Source organism: Girardinichthys multiradiatus, chromosome 15, assembly GCF_021462225.1.
Source record: "Girardinichthys multiradiatus isolate DD_20200921_A chromosome 15, DD_fGirMul_XY1, whole genome shotgun sequence".
Classification (NCBI taxonomy): domain Eukaryota; kingdom Metazoa; phylum Chordata; class Actinopteri; order Cyprinodontiformes; family Goodeidae; genus Girardinichthys; species Girardinichthys multiradiatus.
In genome coordinates, this window is record NC_061808.1 from 36,859,869 (window position 1) to 36,883,964 (window position 24,096).

General features: G+C 39.3%; 1 protein-coding gene across 5 annotated transcripts in view; it reads left to right on the plus strand.

Moving 5' to 3' along the window:
• Positions 1-24,096, plus strand: part of epha7 (eph receptor A7) — a 121,754-nt gene that overhangs the window by 12,021 nt on the left and 85,637 nt on the right. For all 5 annotated transcript variants that reach the window (XM_047387694.1, XM_047387695.1, XM_047387696.1 and 2 more), the window contains exon 4: positions 15,651-15,806. In XM_047387694.1, coding sequence (XP_047243650.1) covers positions 15,651-15,806 — 156 coding nt within the window. The remainder of the gene's footprint in view (positions 1-15,650; positions 15,807-24,096) is intronic.

Sequence of the window (24,096 nt, forward strand, 5' to 3'; positions counted from 1 at the left end):
ACTGCACAGTTTTCTTCTCCACTAACATTCAGAGAGGTGGAAGCAGAAGTTAAAATGTGCTTGGGTGGCTCTGTTACAGAAAACTAAACTCTTTCTCTCGGAATTCAACATTTTTCTTCGAGCACGAGTACTGCTGTTCAATAATAACCATGCCTGGGACAACTACGACTCATGCAAAGGTTGGTTTGTTCCAAGATGCATGATGTCATAGTTTGTTAGCACTGTTCCTGTTGAGCAAGAAGGTCCTGCATTTGAATCGCAGTTGGGGTCCTTCTGCATACAGTATGCGCGTTCTTCCCGTATATGCATGGATTATCTTAAGGTTTAGAAATATAATAGAGGGTTTAGTCTAAAAGGTTTTAAATTCCCTGACTTAAAATACAAAACAAGGATCCATAAAAAAATCTTGTTTTAAATTTAAAGTATACTTTTGAGAGCAATCAAGACCTGAAGAACCTTTTGTGGTTATCTGACTCCAGGCGGTAAGTTTTTGCAGTGATGTGTTAGGTTGACATTGTTCTAGCTCTTTCTTTTGCATGTCTGTTGGGGTGGGTAGACTAGCACAGGCTTCATCCAGTCAGGGGGGTTGTAAGCACTGGCACTATCCAGAGATAATGCCCAGTTTCTGACGGGCAATGTTTTGGTAGCAGCTTTGCTTGGGCTGCTAGGGGCTTTGGGTTTGTCAGACTGTTGGATCCTGTGCTTTTATCCCCATAATGTTGAGTTCACAGTTGTCTTGCAGTGTCTTTTAGCACAGCTGCTTTTTTAAGCCATCTCATCCATTAAAGGTATCTGCCCGGCTAGCCTTAAGGGCCCACTCTCCTGTTTTCATGTGAGTTAAATGAGCTAAACAAAAGACGATTAGGCAGGGATATTTTCCATGTCACTGAGAAGCCATTTGAAAAAGCTCACTCGGCGCAACAGCTCAAAGAAACGAGGACCTCTTAGGAGGACTGTGTGCAGATTCATGATGCAACCCAGCCAGAGGGAAAGCCCATCATTTTACTGCATTTAATCTTGGAATGTTCTTTACTTTCCACATCCAAATCCAAGCTGTAAATCAACAGGAGTGCAAAAAGAGAAGACGTGTTTGAGTTTGGTCTTTGGCATTTGTCTTAATGTAAGAAGTGACTAATGCAGTTGAAGTAATCATGTTTTGTGAGATTATATTCCTACTTCTTTTATAAGTCCCTCTGAACCACAGCAGATACATTTCTTTAACAGCATTGGCTTCATAGTCTTCCACTTATTTTAAGTTAAGATAAAAGAATACCGTTTAGCCTGTCTCTTTTCTAGAGATAATTACCTCCTGCCAGATAAAATGAAAGTGAGCAAGTATCACCCGTGGTTTCTCAGAAGATTGAAAGGAGAATTTTCAAGTAATCAGTACCAGGATGTTCTGTCAGAAAGACTCTTCATTGTTCTGAAGCTACAGACAAAACAATCATACTCTCTTTTCCCAAGCTTTTTTTAAGAGTAAAAATTTATTGAGTTTATCTTATCTGTAATTTGTTGGAGACTGGAATCTGATCCTATCTAGGTGAAAATAAGTAAATATTATTTTGTAATTTTGAGTAATCTGAACTCTGGGGGCTAATTTAGAGTCAATGTGGCAAGTTGAAGTGTCAGGGAATCAGAAACAAGTTTAAGCAGAGATTACAAAAAGGACGGTAATTTCACTTGGAACTTGATAATGTTTTCTTTGAAGAATTCAAATTGTAGCACATCTAAGGACTGGCTATAGTATTAGTTTGACCAAAACCACAACAGAATTAGCAGAATGTTTAGTATAACTTAATCAGAGCATAGCTTTGATCTTTGCCGAGTAACCGAGCAGGCGCTTCCTTTGGGTTTTCTCTTCTTAGAGGGCAAAGCTCCGTACCCTCCAACACAGTGTAAGGGAATGCTAATCTTCCCATTGTTTCTCACAGAAAGCTACTTATCTCCTGCTAAGCACAGGTACCTCGGATGAATAGCCCGGTTGTGTGGATGTGTGGAGCCCGGCAGCAGTCAGACAGAGCCAATCCAAGAATGCGCAGGGTTGGTGAGAGGATCCAGCATAATGTCAAATCTGAGTCTTAAACCGTTCCTTACAAGTTTCAGTGCTTCCTTTTCATTCTGCTTATGGTCTAATGGCAACTGTGCCCTTGCTTCCCTGTTCTTCCAAGGCCAAGGGGAGATGTTGATCTATGGAATGAAGTTGATGAGAAGAGGTTGGCCTTTAAAACTCGATCTCTGTTACATGAACAGTTATTTAGCACTCTGGGCTCTTTGCTATTGTGTTCTGATATGCTTTTTATGAGCCTAGGATTCATTTTTGGTGTGGACACAATGAGTGAGCCAAGGATTGTAACTAATGGTCCTAACAATTTAGCCCCAAACAAGACATTTACTCAGTACAACTATCACAAAGTAATCAGGTTGTTAAAAAGCATTTAAAATCTCAGAAGGTTTTTATGATTCAATTGTGATAGAGGCGACTGTGGCTCAGTAGGAAGAGTAGTCGTCTTGCAATCAGAAGGATGTGGGTTCGATTTCAGCTTCCTCCTGCCATATGTCGATGTGCCCCTGGACAAGGCACTTAACCTCAAGTTGCCTACCGATCTGCATATCGGTGTATGAATGTGAGCGATAGTGAGTCCGATTGGGTGAATGTGGCTCTAGTGTAAAGTGCTTTGAGCAGTCTATATGACTGGAAAAGTGCTATAGAAGTTCAGTCCATTTACCATTGTAGATTGTCCTTTTGCCTTCAATGGCAGCAGATTTACCTCAGATTTCCAGTACAAGACAGACTCCTGTCATCTGCAGAAATACTCGGATGGTTCTGCAGACGTAGGGTGGATCAGAGATGGACAAGAAGATGATTACAGGGAGCTGGTGGACCGCTTTGTGGCATGGTGTGGAAACAATCATCTCATCTTGAACGTGACTAAAACAAAGGAGATGATTGTAGAATTTAATAGAATCTGGAATAGGTCAAACACCATTTCCATCATGAGTGGAGGTGGTGGAGGAGTATAAATACCTCTGTGTTCACCTGAACAACAGAGTGCAGATGCAACTGTGAAGTCATCTACAAGAAGGGACAGAGCAGACTGTACTTCTTGAGGAAGTTTAGGTCCTTTGGTGTTTGCAGCAAGATGCTGCATATCTTCTATAAGTCTGTTGTGGAGAGTGTGATCTCTTCTGCCATCATCTGCTGGGGTAGCTGCATCAGAGGCAGGGGCTTAAAAAACTGAACAAGCTAATAAAGAAGGCTGGCTCTGTTCTGGGGACTCCTCTGGAACCTCTGGAGATCATTGTGGAAAGACGGATTCTTCATAAAATGAAGAACATTATGGAGAACCCTGAGCATCCTCTTCATGAGACTGTCCTACAACAAGAGAGTGTCTTCAGTCAAAGGCTTCTTCAGATCTGCTGTAAGACGGAGGGCTACAGGAGATCCTTCCTGCCCACAGCCATCAGAATCTACAACGGCTCTTTGAAGAAACCTACATAATATGAGCTATGTGAATCTGACTTGGAAACTTGGAGCTTGGAGACTTGGAGCTCATCATCAAAGATAAATCGTCATAATATTAGTGGAAAAATGCAAAAAGATGCTCAGCAATTGTAAAAAGGGTTTGATTACTGTAATGCCAGTAAAGATTTTGTCGTTCATTTTTGAGAGGGGCAAAAATATTTTTTGACCTGCCATTTTTACATTTAAATTTCCACAGACAGCAGTAGAAATGGTATTTAAGTGTCACAAATTCTAGTGGTGTTTCTCAATCTGTACTACATTTGAAATTTCAGTGTTTATTCAGTGTGCTCCACACACGCAAACAAAATATGTCATTTATTTCTTCTTTCTATTCCAAAGGATGCACTGAAGTATTCTGAGAGAATATCAGCATTATACCTGTGCTGTCTATATTGTTTTCTGAATTTTGTTTTTCCTGTTAAAGCAGACATTATTTTCATCTGCTGCTTACATGCATTCATGTTATTTCTCCCTTCTGTTTTAATCAGAAAATTAGCATCGATTATTCATTTACATGTAGGCTACATTGATTTTGAATTGAATCACATTTGGAGTTATAGAATTATGAGGGTAAATAATGTTTTTTTTTATTTATGGATGTTTGTATCTATTATTAAACAATAGAAAAGACTGACTCAGAAAAAAACAATTTTGGCATGATTTTGATGGTAGAAAAAGTTTCATGCAAAATATTAGTAAAGGCATTTGGGTAGATAAATAATATTCTTCCTCCAAAGTACATTTAATATCTCCTAAGCTATTGCTGTTGTAAAAGTCTAAATACTAGCCACATGATGAGATGAATGTAGCTTTCCATTGACTTTTAAAGCAGAAGACATACACCCGTATAGGATTTCTCACTGGTTTGCATGTTTACATTGCTCTAAATGACTCAGAAGATGTACAGCCTCATGCATTGGAGGGGAAAACACCACAGGCTTTAGTCCATAAAAGAGATGTAGCCATAGTTCAGCATGCATAAAAGGCCAGTAAACAGAGCCTGATGAATGTCCACACTGAGGCCTACTATTTATTGAGGCAAAGAACATAAGTCACATCTAATCAGAGCAAAGCAAGCACGCCCAGGGCAACAGTAATGCATAAGAAATAAGTTCTGTGTGAGCTATTGACATCCCTCTGTATAGTCAGAACACACGGTCATGGTCCTAATCGCACGCCTTGAAAGTAAGACTGAAAAACACAAAGGAGTTGGGCTTTTAAAAAGCATTTCATGCTTGTCAGAGCATCCAGCTAGACGCAGGGCTTTTTGAAACAGCTGACAGAGAATGCTTATGATGGTCTTAACAGTGGATCTCGCTGTGATAGAAGCCATCAGACAACTTTTAAGGTGAATTTACTTTTTTTTGTAAGGAGTTAATGATTTAATTTACCCTCACACTGTCCTATCTTACACAGCTGCTTGTGTTTAGACAGCAGACGAACCTGCCAAGAGGAAAAGGATTGAGCTGCCAGGCCTCTACTAACCCCTGTTACTCCCACTCACCCAGTGATGTGTCAAGTAGTCCCAAGATGGAATAAACTTTGGGCTCAAGGGTAGAGTGACATTACATATATATATATATATATATATATATATATATATATATATATATACATATATATATATATATATATATATATATGTGTGTGTGTGTGTGTGTGTGTGTCAGCCTATGTGTGTGTGTCAGCCTAAATGTCACAACTCTGAGAACCAGTTTAGCCTTAGCAGCATTGCCCTCTGTTCAATTGCTTGAATAGGAAATTAAATTCTCCTTTACATTCAAATCATGTTTGTAACTTTTCTCCACATGGGCAGAATTTTTATTAATAGGTTAAACTAATGCACATGTATTAATGTTAATAAAGAAATCAAGTTATATTGTATAAAGTTGCCAAAGAGACCAGGTCAAAATTCAAACTAATTTATTAAAAAGAGTTTCATAATAAACATAATGGAATTTAAATAATTCATATAATGGTTGTATGTAGCTATATGTAAATATATACTATTGTTGAAATAGACACATGATATTTCATTTTATTGTTAAAAAAAAATCTTTGAGATTTAAAATTAAGTTGAGCCGTAGAAGACACATGGGAAAGGCAGCATAGATCTGTTGGTGCAGATCTTTGGCTAGGGCCTTTGACCACAACTAGTCAGTCTGCTTCTGTTTTCATACAAACTGTAGGCAAGAGGATGTGCTTAGGATAACTTGTAAATACCAGCCCATTCCCATCTGATGTTGATTTTATAGAATTTAATAGAATTTAAGAATGAAATATGGACCGATTTCAGATTTTAAGGGACGTGCAGCAACCTCTAACTTGCACAAAATTGGAGGCTAGTTGCTAAAAACAAGGTGCTCTTCTTAGTGGACAAATCAGATTGGTGGATAATAGATAGTTAAACAACAGGTGACAGGATACATATTATACCAGAGCCATGTTTAGATGTAAAATCTGTAACAGCCTTAGTTATTATTTTACAGAAAGCAATACTGTTTTTGAAATAAGAAAATAAACTGTTTCCTTTATCGTCCCTGACCCGCTCCACATGGCATTCATCAGCGACGGGGCCAGCGTGTTGGTCCTGTCAGCTGCTCTCCTTCCTCTGCCTCTTTTATCACTCTAATGGGGTGCTATCTTCTATCCTGCTCTGCCCGGATCTCCACAGCCATGGCTGGATCCCTTCAGCACACATTCTTTCCACATATGCCTGGGCGGATTTAACACATAATCAGGCCGGACGGGAGGGCAGCCGGAGAAGAAAGGGGGAGGCCAGGCCCTGACAGCACTCATCATGCGTGGACTGTGTAGACAGAAGGGCCCACACTAGTCATTCTCACTTTGGCTCCGACAGTCTCCAAAAAACCGAGGGAATCTCCCACAGTCTCACACTTGATCTCACTTTTAGCCCTGTCCACAGCAATATTGAGAAAGATGAGAGGAAATTCAATATCCCGGCTGCCCTGCTTTGACCAGTTCTTTAGATTTGTGCTCAGCACCAATAAGCATTTTAACCTTGATTAGAGTTGTAACTTTTAAGATTAGTTTTCAGTTCCTGCAAAAGACAAGTTAATGTCCAAGGTTTCTTTTATTCTTGCAATGGTATGATACCCAAGGTTTCTTCCCCCAATGTTTTTTTTTTATTTTCTCAATTGATTAAATTACACCTCCTCCATCTGCTTTACCAGCAAAGCTCTGAAATCAACCTTTTTCTTTTTCTGACCCATCAGCAAACTTGCAAATAACCTGAAATATAAGTATGAGTGTTAGAATGGGATTATTCAAATTGGTTAGCATCACCTATTTGAATAATAAACTGAATCTGACTGCACTGTTGGATTGTTAGGATTAATTAGAATGTATACCCCCTACTTGAGATCTGTATGATTCGATTAAATTGAATTTGTAAAGTGCCTTGAGATGACGTGTTGGGTATTGGCGGTATATAAATAAAACTGAACTGAATTGAATTGAATTCTCCTACGTAACACCTTAAGACATGTGTTAGTCGTTACACTAAGAACTAAATAGCCAGAACTGTGTTCTCATTCTTGGTACTTGCTTCCGGTGTGGATTTGACTCCACCATGGCTAGCCCTTGCCATAGATCGTGTTTGTGGTTTTCCTGAACAGAAGCTGTTTTTGGTCAAATAAGAGTTGGGAACCTCTGGGTCTCATCTTTTCAGTTTAAGGGTGATGTGATTGTGTTTCTGTCTTTGAGCAATGACTTGACTCATTCAGTATGACTATATTTACTGAAGGGGTTTGCAATGGAGGCCTCCCTTTTGAGGTTTTCTGGATACAATACACTGGGAGGAGACTCTTGAGCTGACGTAGAACTTGATGAAACCACTATATATCCATCATGGTGTGGGAATGTATTGTGATCCCACATGAGTGTCACTGTGGAGGCTGATGTCTGGTTTTACCTCTTGAGTATACACTACCGGTCAAAAGTTTTAGAACGGCTTTCTCATTTAATAGTTTTCTTGATGTTTTTGACTATTTATATTGTACGTAGATCCTCAATGAAGGAATCAAACAGTGAATGAACACATGCAATTATGTAGCAAACCAACAATAGTAAAATAACTTTAAATATGTTATATTTTAGAATCCTTAAAGTAGCCACCCTTTGCTGTAATGACTGAAATATTAACCTCTGGCCATCTCTCAATGAACGTCTGGGAAGTTCTTTCAAGACTCATTAGAAAACCATTTCAGGTGACCACCTCATGAAGCTTGTGGAGAGAACGACAAGAGAGCAAAGCAGTCATCAAAGCAAAGGGAGGCTATTTTGTAATAATCTAAAATATAAAGATGTTTGGAGTTATTTCATACTTTTTGTTTACTACATAATTCCATGTGTTCATACATAGTTTTGTTGTCTCTGTTGAGAATCTAAAATTTAAATAGTCATGAAAATAAAGAGACCCATTAAGTGGGAAAAACGTTCTCAAACTTTTGACCGGTAGTGTATTTAAGCATAACTTTGATAAATGGAAGATGTATGTTTGTATAGATGGATGGATGGAAAGAATACTCAAAACTGAAGTGCTTCTTAAAGATTGCAAGACTGCAGCAATGATCTAGCTAACTGCTAGCCACTTAGCATTACCTGCTGAGACTTATAGGCCTGTGTATATGGCACAGTACATGTCTGTGATTCTTATTTTCCAACCAAATGCCTTGCCTTGGAAACTGCCTCAATACAATGTTTGTTTGATGTATACTTTTTCCGAGTTCAGTTTTTGTGCATTTATGCTGTACATTTTTATAGCCAAGTAGTAGCCACATTATAGCCATATCAACTCTCCCTAACATGTATATTTAATATCCTGACCTGGCATCCTTAAGTGATTGCTAATCCATATACAAACCAGTTATAATCCTCATTACAGCTATGCTATGCAGACACTGAGTTTGCACTGTTGAAGATTCAAATCACCTCAGGATACTAAAGGTTAGGGTTAGAAACAGATGGCTTCCAATATACACTATATTGCCAAAGGTGTCTGTCTGCCTTTACATGTACATGAACTTTGATGACATTCTATTCTTAAACTATAAGCTCTGATTTGCTGATGGAGCCACCATTATCAGCAATAGCAACTTTACCTATTGTGTAAACATCTTCCTCAAGGTTTAGAAGTGTGTTCATACTTAAATGACATCCCAAAGGTGTTCAAGAAGGTTGAGGTTAGCACTATAGGCTAGTCAGGAAGTGATTGGAACACCAGAATCTGATGATTTGGTGGTGCGACCCAATACCTTTGACTATATAATGTATATAGACAATGGCAGTTGGACAGTGGCTTAACATCCTAATCACAGCAGCCCACAGCACCAGTCTTTGCAAGGAAACATGTTCTCATGCTAACAATTTCCATCCATATAGCTACATCAGTTTTGTCTACTGTTTAATTTTTGTTGCTGGAGACCTATTTATTCCAACACACAGAGAAACTTAAAGGTCAGATTTAGAACACAATGTGTCAGCAAAAGCAGAAGATTAAAACAAGAAAAAAGCCCACTGTGTCACCCCAAAGAAGGCAATCAATTATTTTCAGTTTGAACGGAGAAGAGTAAGTCGGACTTGGCAAATAAGAAGTTGATTCTGTTCTTTCTCCTCCTTTGCTGTCCATCACCCAGAGAGTCATGACACTGCCAAAGTCTGAGAAAATTGGATGCAATTCAGGAATTTTAAGATGCTCAGTTTAGAGGACAAAGGAAATGAACCCGTTCTTTGGAAAATACAGAACCCCCCCTGCTTCTTGTTATGTATGTGTCTGTACAAGATAAGAAGATTTGGTCCTACTCTTCAGGCTGTGATAGAGACACTATAGCCGTAAGGGTATTTGATTATCTCTGTCTCACTAATCTGAGAACCTGTTCTTTCTTCTTTGTCCTCTCTCTTTGTAAAATGCTGACTGCAGTTTCTCTCCCCACACATGAATGAATAAAAATGCTTGACCAGTGGAAGAGAAATTTCAGAGGCTTCTTCTTTAGCCTGCTGAGGAACAGGCTGAAATGTGGCCTTATTTTTTTCTTCGTCTGCTAAACCTCAGCCCGCTTCTCAAAGGACTGACTTATTTGTCCGTGTTGTAAATAAGCCTGTTCTTGGATCTGGTGCGGAGCTTTTTATAACTGACCTCTTGTCAACAAGCACCAGCCTGCCGACGCCTTTTATCTTCACAAGAAGAGGACCAGGCTCACTTAGAAGTGCTGCTCCCCAACGAATCACTCTGAAACACTTCATCCTTATACATGTAATTACATGATGGACTTTAAGTCCTCTTGTCAAAGTCATTGCCAATATGGCAGTCAGGCCTTTTGGTGCAATGTTTTAACATGTTTGTGTGTCATTGTTTGCTCGTAAGGTGTCAGTCACTGTGTCAGATGGGAAGGCTACCGGGTAAACAGAGTCGATGTAATTGCTTTGCAGTTATTTCTCCTCAGATAGAAAGTGTTGCTGCAGGGACAGTCAACAAAGAAAGATCTCACTCTCTATCAACTGGCTTTGACTGAGAGCGTTCCTCCAGCATGCGGAGACAGGAAAAAGAGAACTCTTCGACAGAGAGTCAGCACACTGCAGTTGCTGAGGCTGGAATGCTGGGCTGGGATGGCTATGTTTGTACTTGTCACTCAATGCACTGCCAGTGGTGGTGAGAGCTGCAGAAACACTTAGTTGCCTGTGTCATACAGGCGTTCGATTTTTGAGACCTCATTTGACGCCTTGTTGGCTCTGTAAACATTTCCGGTTGCTAAACTCAGTTGGGTGCACTGATAAACACATATACTGTCAGTGGAAAAGAAGTAGCAAGAGCAAGTGTGGTTAATAAAAAAACTAATCTCACAGCATATATGTTTTGAGTCCTGAGTATTTATTTACTAGTAATGTAACTGATAACATGGTAAGTGTTAAGGCAAAGCCGGACAGATTCCAAAACAGAGCCTGAACTGATCCGTTGAAAACTCAACAGTAACCAGGATTTTTTTAAAGAATGTGAAAAAAAAGTTCCCTGTTAGTAAGAATTTGAGACTGTATTATTCCGATTGAATTAGTAGAATATAGCCTAACTGGACTGGAGTTTGAAGAAAGATAAACTGACTGTTTTTCTGTACAGCAAAACATCTAACATTTTATCTCAACTTTAACCTAAGAAAAATATTTATGACATTTAACCTCCAATGTAGAGCACAGCAAAGTCACCTTTTTTTTTAGGTCTAAGACACCGTGTTACATTTACCCCACATAGAATCAAGGTAGTTCTGAAAAGCAAAACAGGATCAAACTCAGTGCAAGCAAGGTGCAGCTAAATAAATGGCCAATTAGTGTATATAACAATATAATCCAGAAATGAAAGATGTATTGACTCTCTTTCATGTGAATTGTGAAGACATTTTAAGTTGAATTGTTTAAGACAGTAGTTTTGGGCCAACTTTGTTAGATTGAGCATGTAGGAAGATCTAAACTGTATCTATAAGAAAGAAGGGAGGGTAAGTTATCTACTAATCACTGAAAACCTTTGAAGAAAACACCCACTTCAAGAGGCTACATCATGTTTAAAGAATGGAGGAATATTTTACAAGTGATAGCTTGTAGCTCAGTTATAGCTAGTTATAAGCTTAGCGCTCTTACCTCCCTTGCTAAAGCCTCCCACTCACCACACTCAGGACTGTGGATCCTCCTGTCTGCTGTCGCTGTGGGAGTTAGCTCCAGTCCCAGCTGGCTTCTCCCCCTCAGCAGGCTGGCCACCCAGCAGATGAGCTCTTAGAAACCCAAAGGCAAACAGGCTCACCACCTTATCAGAATGTTAAAAAGCCTGGCATGCAGGCTTAAAGCTGCGGGATCTGGCCAATTTTTAACCAGCTGGAGAAGGCACTTCAGTGTCATTATGTAGCAGTGTTTACACTGCATATCAGACATTGCAACTAGACACAGCTTACATTGCTGTTTCCTAAATGTTATCTCTCATCAGAACTTTACAAATGGTAAAAAAAAAAAACAGCTAAATATGATGAGTAAGCACTTGAGAGCTTTGTGAAGAGGTTTTGTGCAGTCAGCATTCAGGCCTTTCAGCCTCCTTATGGATCTGTTTTCAATTACCGGCTTACAAAAGTAAAGAAAGATTAAAGATAAAATCATGTCGTTACTTCTCTTTTAAAAAAAGGTCTTGTTTCACAAGGCTGCAGCAGAGCAATAAATAGAGAATGACAGCACTTTCATGTAGCTAAAGTCAGGATACCCTCAGATTCGTCCCTGGAAGTGTTAAGGCAGAAAACTCTGTCCTTCTCCTGCCAGAGCTGTCAGGAGAGCTGGTTGCTGAAGGAAAAGAAAAAGGATTGAATAAAAGAGGGGTTCTGAAATATAGAGGTAGTTGGTAGGATAATCATAGCCCTTTTACCCCAGTGGCTCATGAAAAATACATTTTAGTGTAATTTCATAGTTTCTATGCAGATCTATTCACTGAAGTATAGACTTCTTGGAGATTGTTTAGGAATCTGACCGATTTACTTATCCATATTGTTCTTTTTCAAAGCACTCTGCGCTAACGTTTATTGTCAACTGGAACATTGAAATCATGTGGCCTAGATTGCATTTAGTTTTATTATTCACACACCAGTGTAGGCATGGTATGAGATTCTCAGGGTATTGTCTCCTTGAGTCAAATTGAGCTGCTTTTATTTAAAACAGAAAAGCAAAAATTTTTCAAACTGCTGCAAAAAGAAATATCTAACATAGATTTTTACAGTTAAAATATTATTAATGCAACTTATATTTTATTTCATGTACCTAAGCAAAAATATTACTACATTTAGTAGTAGGTTCCAAGTGCCTATTGTTTTGAATATGGCACAGTTTTGCTCTGTCCTTCAGTTCAGTTTTTAAGAACCATCACAAGACAAACAGATCAAATTCATATCCGTTTTTTAGAAACATTTAGCCTAATTAAATCAATCTGGTTTATCCTGTATTTATATTAGCGTTAAATTCAGTTGATCATATGAAGCCAGTTGGTAAAAAATAGTCAGTTGCATCCAGTCACTGACTTTGCAGCAGTGCCTCTAGACAATCTTCTCATAGCTAGCCCAATTACAGTTTTACACTGTTACTTTGAAGGGTTAGTAAGAACTTTTCTAAATCAGGTTCTGAGAGGTTATTACTAGTAATAGTCCCCCTACCTGTTGTAGATAGATCACCGAAAATAAATCCTTAGAGTGGTGGAAGTTAACAAACTAGTCAGATGTAGGGCTATACTGTTTTTGCTAACTTTAGCAGTTTAAAACAACGCAAACTAAAAATGTTATATTATATTAGTCAGATATAAGCTACATGGGCAAATAATAGTTTAGAATTGAATAAACAGTCTTTCCATGTCACTATGTAAACTTAATGTAGATGGGTCAAGCCTCTTGAATCCACCAGATTGACTACAACTAGTCAGTCCTCCCTAGCTCCAATGATGGTATAGATGTTTAAATGTTGCCTCAGTTGTCCTACAAATTCAAAGATGGTTTTCTAGTCTTATAGTTTTTTAATTATCCCAGCAAACTCCCAATCAACAAAGGAGGCTGATTGATACCTTTCGCCACTCTGAGGATTTATTTACTTTTTCAATTAGCTCACTGTTATGATTTGGGGTTGTTTGGTTTTTGGTTTCTGGTTTTTTCTTATGTTTTTCACAGTTAAGGTTTTGACTCGTTCTTTTGTTATTATTCTTCTTAGATTTTGAATCATGCTTCTGTTATTTTCCTGGTAATGCTTTAGTTTTGTCATCTTGTTCATGTTTTGTCAAGTTTGGTTTTGTTTGTATTTTAGAGTCTCTGTTTTTGCCGCAGCCACGTTTTGTTCTGTCTGTCAATTAAGTTTATTCTGTTCACCTGCTTCAAGTTAATCTGTCTCCTTGCTCCACCTGGTTTTCACTCCATATATACAGACCTGTTCAGTTAGTCGTCGCGGAAACATTTTTCTCATTCTCATGTCTTGTTGTCATGCTCATGTCTTGTTCGCAAACCTAGTCTTGTCTTTTTGATCATGCCATGCCTGTCTTGCCTGCCTGTTTGTTTTGTTCCTGCCTCCTGCTGAGTGTGAGTTTTTGTAATTAAACCTTTTTTCACTTACCATCACGATGCCTGCTCGTCTGCATTCTGGGGTCCAATATCAAACAAACCATAACACTCACAGAGACATAATATGGTTATATTATACGTCAGGGAACTATTAAGGATATTAACGTTACACAATCTCATTTAAAATAAATCTAAACTAACCCCTAAATAGTAGTGATTTTGGCATTCCTTGATTAGCTGTGAAAATATTCTCAAACAGCTGAATTTATCATTCTAGTAAGCAATTAAACAATGTAGTAGTCTAGCTGACCAGCAGTGGTGCTGCTTTGAAGGTCAAAGGTTAACCATTAATTGCTTTATTTGCTAATCTTTATATGGACAATATCTCTTCTCACAGATAGCCCGTGTTCTAAACAGGTCAAAGCCCTCTGCTGACCTTAGCATTCATTAGAACAGAAATCGTTCTGTTTTGTTCCTCCCAAGCTTTACTTTATTCCAGGGCTGGAGATCTGGGATTGCTGAGGACTGGCTCGATCTTCAACATGTGAAATGGTGGTTTGTTCTTTCTTGCCCGCTTCACTATGGGAACACAGGTGTATTTCTGGGACTGTGTTTGTACAGGACTAATATCACCTCAAGACATTTAGTGATCTGTAATGACTTCTGAGATCATCATTGAATGGCATCTTGTTTGAAGTTGGCTTAGCTGGGTTATTTCAGATAACTTTGGGCAAAATTCCAGGCATTTGTTAATTTTCAGATTAGAAATGATTTTTGCTCATTTATTTGATGTTGGAATTTTAGGTAAGTAGTAGCGGTCTTGACTTTTCAACTGACACTCCTGTTAGACAAGTATTGCTGATCACAAACCTCTGGGAAGACTCAACGCAGCAATGAAAGCTGCTGGGACTGTAAAACTCTGGACCAGAATCTACTGGAGATCCACACACACACATTTTATTTAACTTTGCTTTTCTTAGTAGATGCTGAGCTAGTGGTTATTTTATTTTATTAAAGCCCTTTTGACACATTTTTTATTTTGCTGATTTTTCTTCAGCAACTATGAGACGATATAAGAACAACATTGAAAATTATTCTTCTAGCTAGTTTGTTCTAAACTGTATTAAGCATTTCATATTAGCAATTAGTATGGTTAGCATAACTAAAATTTTAGACTCTTTTTTTTCCAGAGAAATTAGATCCTAACTTTGACTCAATCCAGCAAGTTCTATGACTGATAAAGGTTTCTAAACTCCAAAGAGAACAACTTTGTGGTACTCTGTCTTGCCTTCCTATTATCTGCTGAAAACCTTGCTCTCTCGCACACACGTTGTAGACAATACAATTTCAATGCAGTTTTACCTCACTGAGTGTGAGCAAAGTGTGTGTGTGTTCTTCACTCTGTAACGGAATCCACACCAGTTTTGTCAGTGCGACCTGGTAGCACATAGGTAACTTGGTATGTTCAGGGTTAGAATAAGATTGGTATTTTTGAGTTTCCAACCGACCAGTCATTGATGGGGATATTAAAACTGATTTTGATCAGCACCAGGTTTCTAGTGGATCTCTAATTTAAAGCAACTTATTCCGTAGTGGACGCTCCCACTAGATAGTTCATAGTTTTTTTTTTTTCTTAAAGTTGTTCAAGCCATTAATTAACTCATCCATGCACATTTGTCTCTTCCAATTTGGCTTAAAAAGCTAAGCTGCTCTCATTATGAGGATTAGCACCAGTAATGAAACTGAAAAAAAGTTTTAAATGTAGGTGTTTAATTTTAACCAAACTAGAGCTATGTAAATCTGTCGGCGACAGCTATTTTGATTGAATGTTTAATAAAATCAAAAAGTCGTTGTTTCCACTTCCTTTTGCGTGAGCTTTCACTGCTTAATCTTCATGGTAACTAAAAATTGAAAGGTTTTGCTGCTAATCCACAAATGTACCCATTCAGAAGTTCTATAGAGCAAACATTAGTAAATGTGCAATGAAAGATCCTTTTTATATGCTAAGTGGCATGTTTAATTTCTTTTTTTTTGTTTCTTGCCCACAGCCTGCGGTCGTGGTTTCTACAAGTCGTCCTCTCAGGACCTTCAGTGCTCTCGCTGTCCAGCGCACAGCTTCAACGACCGTGAGGGCTCATGGCGCTGCGACTGTGAGGATGGCTACTACCGAGCGCTCTCTGACCCTCCATCTGTGGCCTGCACAAGTAAGTCTGCCAGGCTGTCGATAAGGTTAAAAAAAGAAGCACTGTGGGAGGGTTATGGGGGAAGGTCAACACAGTCCAGAGCCCCAATCCAGACCTGTTGATTCAGGCTGCTGTGGTCTCATGAAAGCTCCAGATGTGTACTCTAGAAGCTCCTCTGCCTCCCAGCATGTCATCATAATTACGTTTGCAGGCTTGGGTGACTGTTTTCTGTCTTAACTCGTTGCTAATGATGAGAGGAGCAATTTGCCATTTCCCGTCTGAAAGATTGCAATTACAGTCGGCAGCGGCAGCCCACGCAGCAGCCGTCCTTTGTCCTGGCTGAGGTAGCAGTTCTGTGACAGCCATTGATGGCTTATTTACACAGGATGGGATATTCAGGTTGAATTGGTGGAGGTAATTTGCCTCCAGGTCTCACTCTCAAACATATTTATTTCAAAGTGTTTTTTTTTTTTTTTTTACTTTGCCGTCAGCTACTGTGCACGGGGGAGTGGTGCTCACCAGCAGGACGGTGTTAGCACTCTGCTTTATCTCTGTGGGTAAACAGGACCCCTAAATGAAATCTTTGCGTCTTTATCTGTTTGCCTTCTCTCTGCTGATAATGTATCACAGAACCCACAGATTGGCCTGCAGGCGTCTTGCGGCAGCACATACTTTTCTGGCATTCATTATGTTCTGCACATGCATTTGTTGATTCCAAACAGCTGAAACAGCTGTGCATGTGCAGCTAGTACACATGCCTGGTCTGCACTGATGAGCAGCACTGCTTTTCCCAGTTCACACAAAGTAGGCCAAGTCAGAATTTTTAATGTGACAGAGAGAAGCTGCAGGAAAAATATCTGACGCAAAGCGTAGCAGTGTGGAGCATTGCACCGGCTTCTCTGTGCACTGAATCAGAAGAGAGGATTCAGTGGATTGGGGTTTGGATTTGATGCTGGATCTTGCATGCAAAACTCATTCTTTCCTATTTAGGAGCATTTGCTCACTGAGCAGCATGGCTGTATCTGCCTGCCCTAAAACTTGTTTGAGTCAACTTATTACACTCAGGTGTGTTTAACTATTTAAGGGGCCAAAGTTCTGGTGGATTGCTTATTCCTACTCACAGTAAACTGTTTTGTGTAAGTGAAAATATACCAACAGGAAGAGATAAATTTGCATGATGGTAAAATGCTTGCCAGGGAAAAAAAGACAATTGGAATAGAATAACGTGATTTATATTCTCCTCCGAGCAAGAATTCCCACAAACATTACCTTTAAAATCTACAACCTCTGTCTCAGCACTTTAGCTTGCTATCTTTTTTTTTTCTTTTTTATTATGAGAAAAGATCCCTGTCTCTGTAAGCTCCAAACATATAAAAAGTTATAGGCGAAGACCCAGAATTAACCTCTTAAGCCAGATTGTCCCCTTATAAGGGGACTTGGCCTCTTTAGCTCGTAGCTAACTCTGAAACTGACACTTGTCATATATCCAGATCTTCATCTGAGACTCCTCTACAAAAGTATCTACTTCATTCTCATATCCTTTGACACAGCTCAAACGCCATGCAAAAAAGCACACAGATAGCCAAAATGCAACTTACGACCAAGAACCGTTTTGCAGTGTGGCATGATTCAAAGTGAACTGTTTTTCATTTTCTCTATTCACCCTTTTTCATTGTGAAAATAAAGGGTGCTGAAAAAATAAAAATTTTGTTGTTTTTCTTTGGAAAAACTATAATTTTATGACCAAATGTATAATGGCAACCTGCATTTTCAGTTTCAAGAATAAATTCAAAACTTCAGTAATTGTTCCAAACTGTGCCAAAGTGTGCCAAAATGGCACAGTAGTGGTCTGCCTGGATTTGTTTCAGTCTAAAGAAAAACGTTTTATCCAATTTGAATAAATAACTGAATCTGTCTGAACTGTTTAATGGTTAGGATTAATTGGAATGTATGTACCTGACTATTGTGAAGTGTCTTGAGACGACATGTGTTGTGAATTGGCGCTATATAAATAAACTGAATTGAATTGAAATTCTTCTCTTGGTGCGCCTGAGGAATTTGGATTCAGAGCATTTGGGTGTGTCTTAGACTTCTCCCCCAGTGTGGCAACTAGTCCACAGAGTCAGGCATTTCCTTTTTCGTCCAAGTGTTCAGCTAGGCTGCGAATCAAACTTTTAGGTAAATTGCTGACTGACAATGAAACAGCTTAGAAAAAATTTTTCCACTACACTGTCATTCAGCCCAAAGCATATCTGAGCATGTGCTGTAATGACATGTGAATCCTTAAAAAAGTCTGACAGGCACAAAACAATCATGATGTTAACTGCTGAGTTTCATTGTACCACACAAGAATAAAAATGGGTTGGTCAAACTACACGTTCAATAGCAGTAAACAGTGTCTTCATTTTAGTTCAATTTGATTGGATAATTTAGTAGAATGGGAACAATAAATAAATAAACAGCTCCTATACTTTATGGACACTCCACCAGCTACAACAGTTAAAATGCCTTTTAACAAGGCTGCTCCAGTTTGAGGCCATGTAGGCCACAAAGGCAAGCGAAGTGATTGCTAGATATGAAACAGTTGAGTCTAATTACAGGATGTGGAACAGCTGGGGAAGAGCAGAGCGCTGAGGTGGAAAAAAGACTGACTGAACCAAGGAACCCAAAAATGGGTGAATAATCTCCATAGAGAATATGAAAATCAAACAGTAGTTTTAACAAAAAAGGGAACACAGATCTGGAATCAGTTGCTTTAGTTACAGATGATTAAAAAGCGAAACTTGCATGTTGGGACCAGCAGCACCTGTTGGTTATAATGATTTCATCACTCCGACTTTCACAGCTAATCTCCAAGTGGGCTCTGCAATACCTCCCTCAGAGTGGACTCTGGAGAGTCGACATTAACTCTCCGTTTTCTGATAACACATAAAGAGGGTTCTCAAGATCCTGGATCTTAAGGCAGGAAGCAAGTGTTTTATAATGTTCCCCCTGTGCTCAAATGTTTCTCAGAGGAACTTTCTGCACGGATTTAGTGTTGAATAGTGATTGTTGCATTCCTTCATGCATACCTTGGGACCACCTTTATTAACTAAGCTCATTGTCTACAGTGCAGAACATATCAGAAGGTTTCTGACAGATGAGTTAAGCTAGCCAGTGCTAAGACTAGTCTGAAGGAGAGGTTTTACCATCCACAACAACCCAAACCTCAACAATTTCAGTGCGGCTTAAGAGAATGAACTGCTAAGGATATTCCCACTGCCACACTTTCATATCACAGAGCTGTTTTAGCAGCAGAATCTTCATGTAAAATTTACAGATGCAACACAGTGTTGCAAAACACATTGTGTTAGGAACAGCTGGCAAAAGTTATCTGTGGCAAAAGTGATGGTTTGTAAAAAACTATGATTCAACATTTTCCTAAATCGCCATAAATTTAAAGATCTGAGTTATCATTTTATCTGAGCTTTAGTTAGTTAGCCTATCCTACTGAGAAATTCATGAGAAACCACAATGACACACTACCTGATGTTGTGATTATTATTAGGATTATATTATTTAACATTAATATTTTAATATTTCATAAAATAATAATTCGGTCTGTTAAGTGTTGTCCTGTGATACCAGCCCAATAAGGCAGTGGTATTAGGGACAATAGTGAAAAGGGTGAAATGAGCTCTGGCATTAATGAACAGCAAAACTCCCAAATACAATAATTTATTAATAAAAATAAGTCAACTCACAGTCAAACATATTTCAATCAACAAACTCTTTACTACACTAGAACAATCCAACTAAACTACCAAGCAAAAGCAGAGAATATGGAAAGCCATTGAACTATGTACAAATATGAACAAATGAATCAAAGATGGTTAACCATGACCAAAAGAGTGATGCATTACCGTTCAATGCTATTTCTGTCTGAGAACCAATAATTATCTTGAGGAATCTGGAAATGAAGTTAAGTTAGTCTTGGAACTAACTTAGGTAATAATTGGTACCTTTAAACAACCATCGAATGGTTAGCCTTGCCGGCCAAACTGGACGACAAAGGCACTTATGGCTCCTTCAGCGGCCGCAATGTGGTGGGTAGCTCTCCCTACCTGGATGTGTACACAGGAACGCTTTCGGTGTGGCTGTCCCGTTGTCCTCCGTCAGGCAGGGAAAACCGCTTCAATTGGGGTCGGGGACTTTCTGGTTGCTTCTGTAGCCTCAAAAAGAACAGTCAAGCAATGCTTGTCTTATTCACTGCCTTTCTTTATAAATGCTGGATTATATGAACAGCAGATCAATACTTAACTTGTAGTTGCTTTCAATCATCTGAAGTTCGATCAAAGGTTCGCAGTTACATTGGATCCAAGGATTCTTCGAAGGTAGGCCTTCAGCTGACGCGCGCTCTGGTCTCTCCATTAGCAGTGGTGTATGCAGCCAGAGTTAACGAGCAGAAGGGGAAACATGTTTTTGTTCAGCTCTGACTCCTTTTCTTCCTGGGCTGAGCTAGAAGTTGGTTAATGGGATTTATTTTGAAAGTTCCAAAAAAGTTCTTACCGTCCTTTAATGTTGTAACCCATGGCTGGGTCCCAACATTGAATTACAAATAACTGACTCAAGTCTCATCTAAAGTTCACTCCAAAAAAAAAACTCTTTACAGCATGCACTACATGAGATGACACAGCATTAGACACAGCTTTCCTTAGTATTTCATAAAATATCTAAAATGTATCAAGATTATTCATTATTTCCTTCAAACAGCCCTATCTTGTTCTTTACTTAGAACACACAGAGCTCCAAGGCAAAACACTGAATAGTGCACGTTCAGGAACTTTATTGGTGCTGCAGAATAAAAGACTTTTAAAGTGCAGTTAAATTGCAGTAACTTTAGAAATGTGTATGTAATTATCTGGTCCAGAGAAATGGGCTTTACCTAATAACTTGGTAATTTAAAACTGGACTTAAACTAGCTTCTTATTAGTTCTTACATGCTTTTTGGTTTTGTTCGTCTTGTGACCCCTGCTTTAACTTGTAAATAGTTGGTTCCTCAGCCCTGTTTATCTGTTTTACTCACTCCCCACCAATCTCTGACTGAGTAAAGCACATACCTCAAGTTGAGGAAATTTGAAGCTGGCCAGTGACAACAAATCACCAATCTTTTAGTGTTGTGCCAAGGCAACAATATAGATCTTGCGCTAAAAGACAGCCCGATTACTCACTTCTCTGACCATCCTAATCGGATGTTAACTCTTCACTCTAATATCCCCCAGTGATCAAAGGCAGTGCACACATGCATTGGTAAGAACAGGAGAAAGTTTCCACTCTCACGTTGTCCTCTAGCTGTTCCCTCCTGGGTAATCACCTTGGCCATGTAGCGCCATAATTACTGAAGTTGCCAAATGCACACTTTCCATTATTCATTTTCATTAACTTTGGGTCTACACTTGATGACCCCACACCAGTATATGTAAATATGTATTTTTAACTTGCACAAAAAGATCGGAGTCCACATAATTCATCCAACACTATTTCCTTGCAGTTCTTTCTCTCATTTATTGCAGGATTTACTTAGTGTGACCAACAGTCACTGTGATTTCCTTTATCCAGCCAAGGACTGAATAGTAGTTGAAAACGAATTTGCATTGGCTGAATAAATCGCTTGATTGACAGAGTTCCTTTTTTGTAAAGCTAGCATGTCGTAGGCTTTAGCAACACAGCAAGATGGATCCCTTGCACTCACAGATTAAGAATGTGTCTGTGGGACTGAAGAGGAAATGAGATGAAGATGTGATGTGGGGACATGAAAAGCCAAATTCCAGTGCTGAATAAAGATGAGGGTAGACATTCCAAAAATACAGCTCTAAAGATATTGTTTCCCATGCGGTATATATGAGCAGGGGTTGACAGAAGAAACGCTTTATTTATTTTTTTTGTTTATGGCTGAATACCCATGCCATTCATATGGAAAGTTGTGTGAAGATCATATATGTGGATAGGCTTTGAAAGGTATTTGCCTAAGTAGGAAAGGTGGAGAAAAAGCACAGAATGGAGTCGTTGACAGGTTGAGGAGTTGGGGATCAATCATGCAACAGCTGTGAGCGGTGCTGGTGCGAGCTAGGGTCTGAAAGGGGCAGTTGTGAGCAGTCTGTTGCTCCACCCAGCCTCCTGCCGCACCCCTTAAAAATGTGCCTTCTCAACAAAATGATGTTCATCAGAAGCAGGATCCTGCTGAGAGTTTATTATGGGCTGGGAAAGAGCAATGGAATGTTGTTACCACATATTAAATTCATTTTATTTGAGTTTTATTAACAGCTAAATAAAAGTCATCCTGGTTCACTTTACAAAGAAAGCAGACAAGCTTAATATGTGCCCACCTGCATGACTCCGAGTTCATACCATAGCAGTTCATTAACTATTTAAAAGACATAGATGAGGTTGGGGTCTTACACTGCTGTCTGATGTGCAGTTCTATTAAAGTCACTTCAATTCACTTTATTTGTATAGTGCCAATTTATGACAAAACTATCTTGAGAAACTTGACCTAAAAACAAACCATCACAATTTAAATCTATGTGGATTTACTTTCAATAAATGAAACTTCATAAATTGTATGTCATCTAATTAAAATCCTGTTCCAGAGACTCAGGTCTGTTGGTAAGAAATTACCTGAGGAAACCAGCAGATTGCATTAAATCAGACACTTCATGCCGTAAACCTCTTGGGGGGGCGGGGCGTCCCGCTTGACTATTGGTAGGGGAAACGCTGCAGGTGCTTCCTCAGATTAGAAGTATTTCTGCCGCTGGCCTTGCATACTTACAACCGGCTTGCATACGATCTGAAGGTGTGTTCTGTGATTGTAATCTTTAGCTGGGTCATCTTTGGGCCGCTGTTTGCTTTGGAAGTCCTGTGCTATGTGTTTACAGATAGTAGAATGTGAATACAATAACCCATCATATTTGTAATTGACTTTACATGTCTAATGCTTATGTAAAGTCAATGTAAATCATTGCCTGGTTTTGTATCCACCATGTAATCAGATGAGGCCATGCAAAAATGTCCGCTTCAATCAAATAAGATTAGATTTACATCTTCAGTTTTAAAAGGTTTCCTTGTTGGCTTCAGATGATCTATGCCGGAGACAAGGTTAGCTTTGGGGGGGTGGGGTCATGTAGCTGCACAAGCTTCCATCAACTGTTATCCTGGCATCAATATTTAATCTCTGCATTTGTTTGCTTCATATATTTCTACATTGAAGCGGGGGCGTAATCTCCGAGCCCGCACTACAGTTTAGGTAGTCCAGAAATGTGTCCATTGTTTCTGGTTACACAGTCTAAGCATCGCTTTACATTTTTTTCATATTACCATGCACATACCACACACATCCTCCTAAAATAGATTTCAGCTTGCAGCCCACAATGTGAAAGAGTGGCAAACCCAATACTGAATTCAGTATAGTCCACAAGCAGCATTGAAAATTTGGTGTTATGGTAACAGCATTCAGAAACACTTCATATAAGAAGAAAAACCCTCCAAGCTGTTTTATTCTTCTGCATGTCTTCCTTTTTTGGTTCTGCTGCAGCCACATCATTAGAGGTGAGGTCACAGGGTCGCAACACACATTTGTAGAGTGAGGATTACCTCATGGACGATTTGAATACCACTCACCCCTGCTGCCCCTCTCCCCACCACTTGCCAATTAGAGCGCAGCCAGCTAACAGGCAGAGGGTTAAGTTAGCCCCAAGCACCTCTCAAGGCTGATAAGCAGCAGATTCCTCGCTCCTAAGCCTGGATTTACCCAGGTCTTACAACTCGACAAAGAGCAGAGATGAGCTCCGAAACATGACCTAAAAACGATCTGCTGCTATGCTCTATACTATAGCTTGTTGGTTGTATTTGATAGATTTGCACGACCTTAGCTTTTTTTCACAGCTGTTACTCATGGCTCATTTTTTTATTAAAGAAGTGTTTGACCTCACTCAAAAATATAGGCACTGCTAGTATAAATGCATAAAATCTATATGCATGCAGAGCACAGTACACATGCATACCCATGCTTGGTCACACTGGCAGAGTTGGAGAGAAGCTAGCAAGTGATTGAGACATTTCAGGCTGTGGGGTCTCTGGCAGGATAATCCGTGAAATGAAACTCGACTGGGAGGAGGGGTGAGAGGAGAGAACACGGAAAGATAAGACAGCGCGGGGGAGTGAGAGACAGAAGCAAAAGTAAAAAGAATCGGGAAGGCGACGTGCCCCTGAGCTAGAAGGATGAGCAGACAGACAGTAGACTTGGGATGCAGGTGCAAATCTGTGCTGCAGGTGA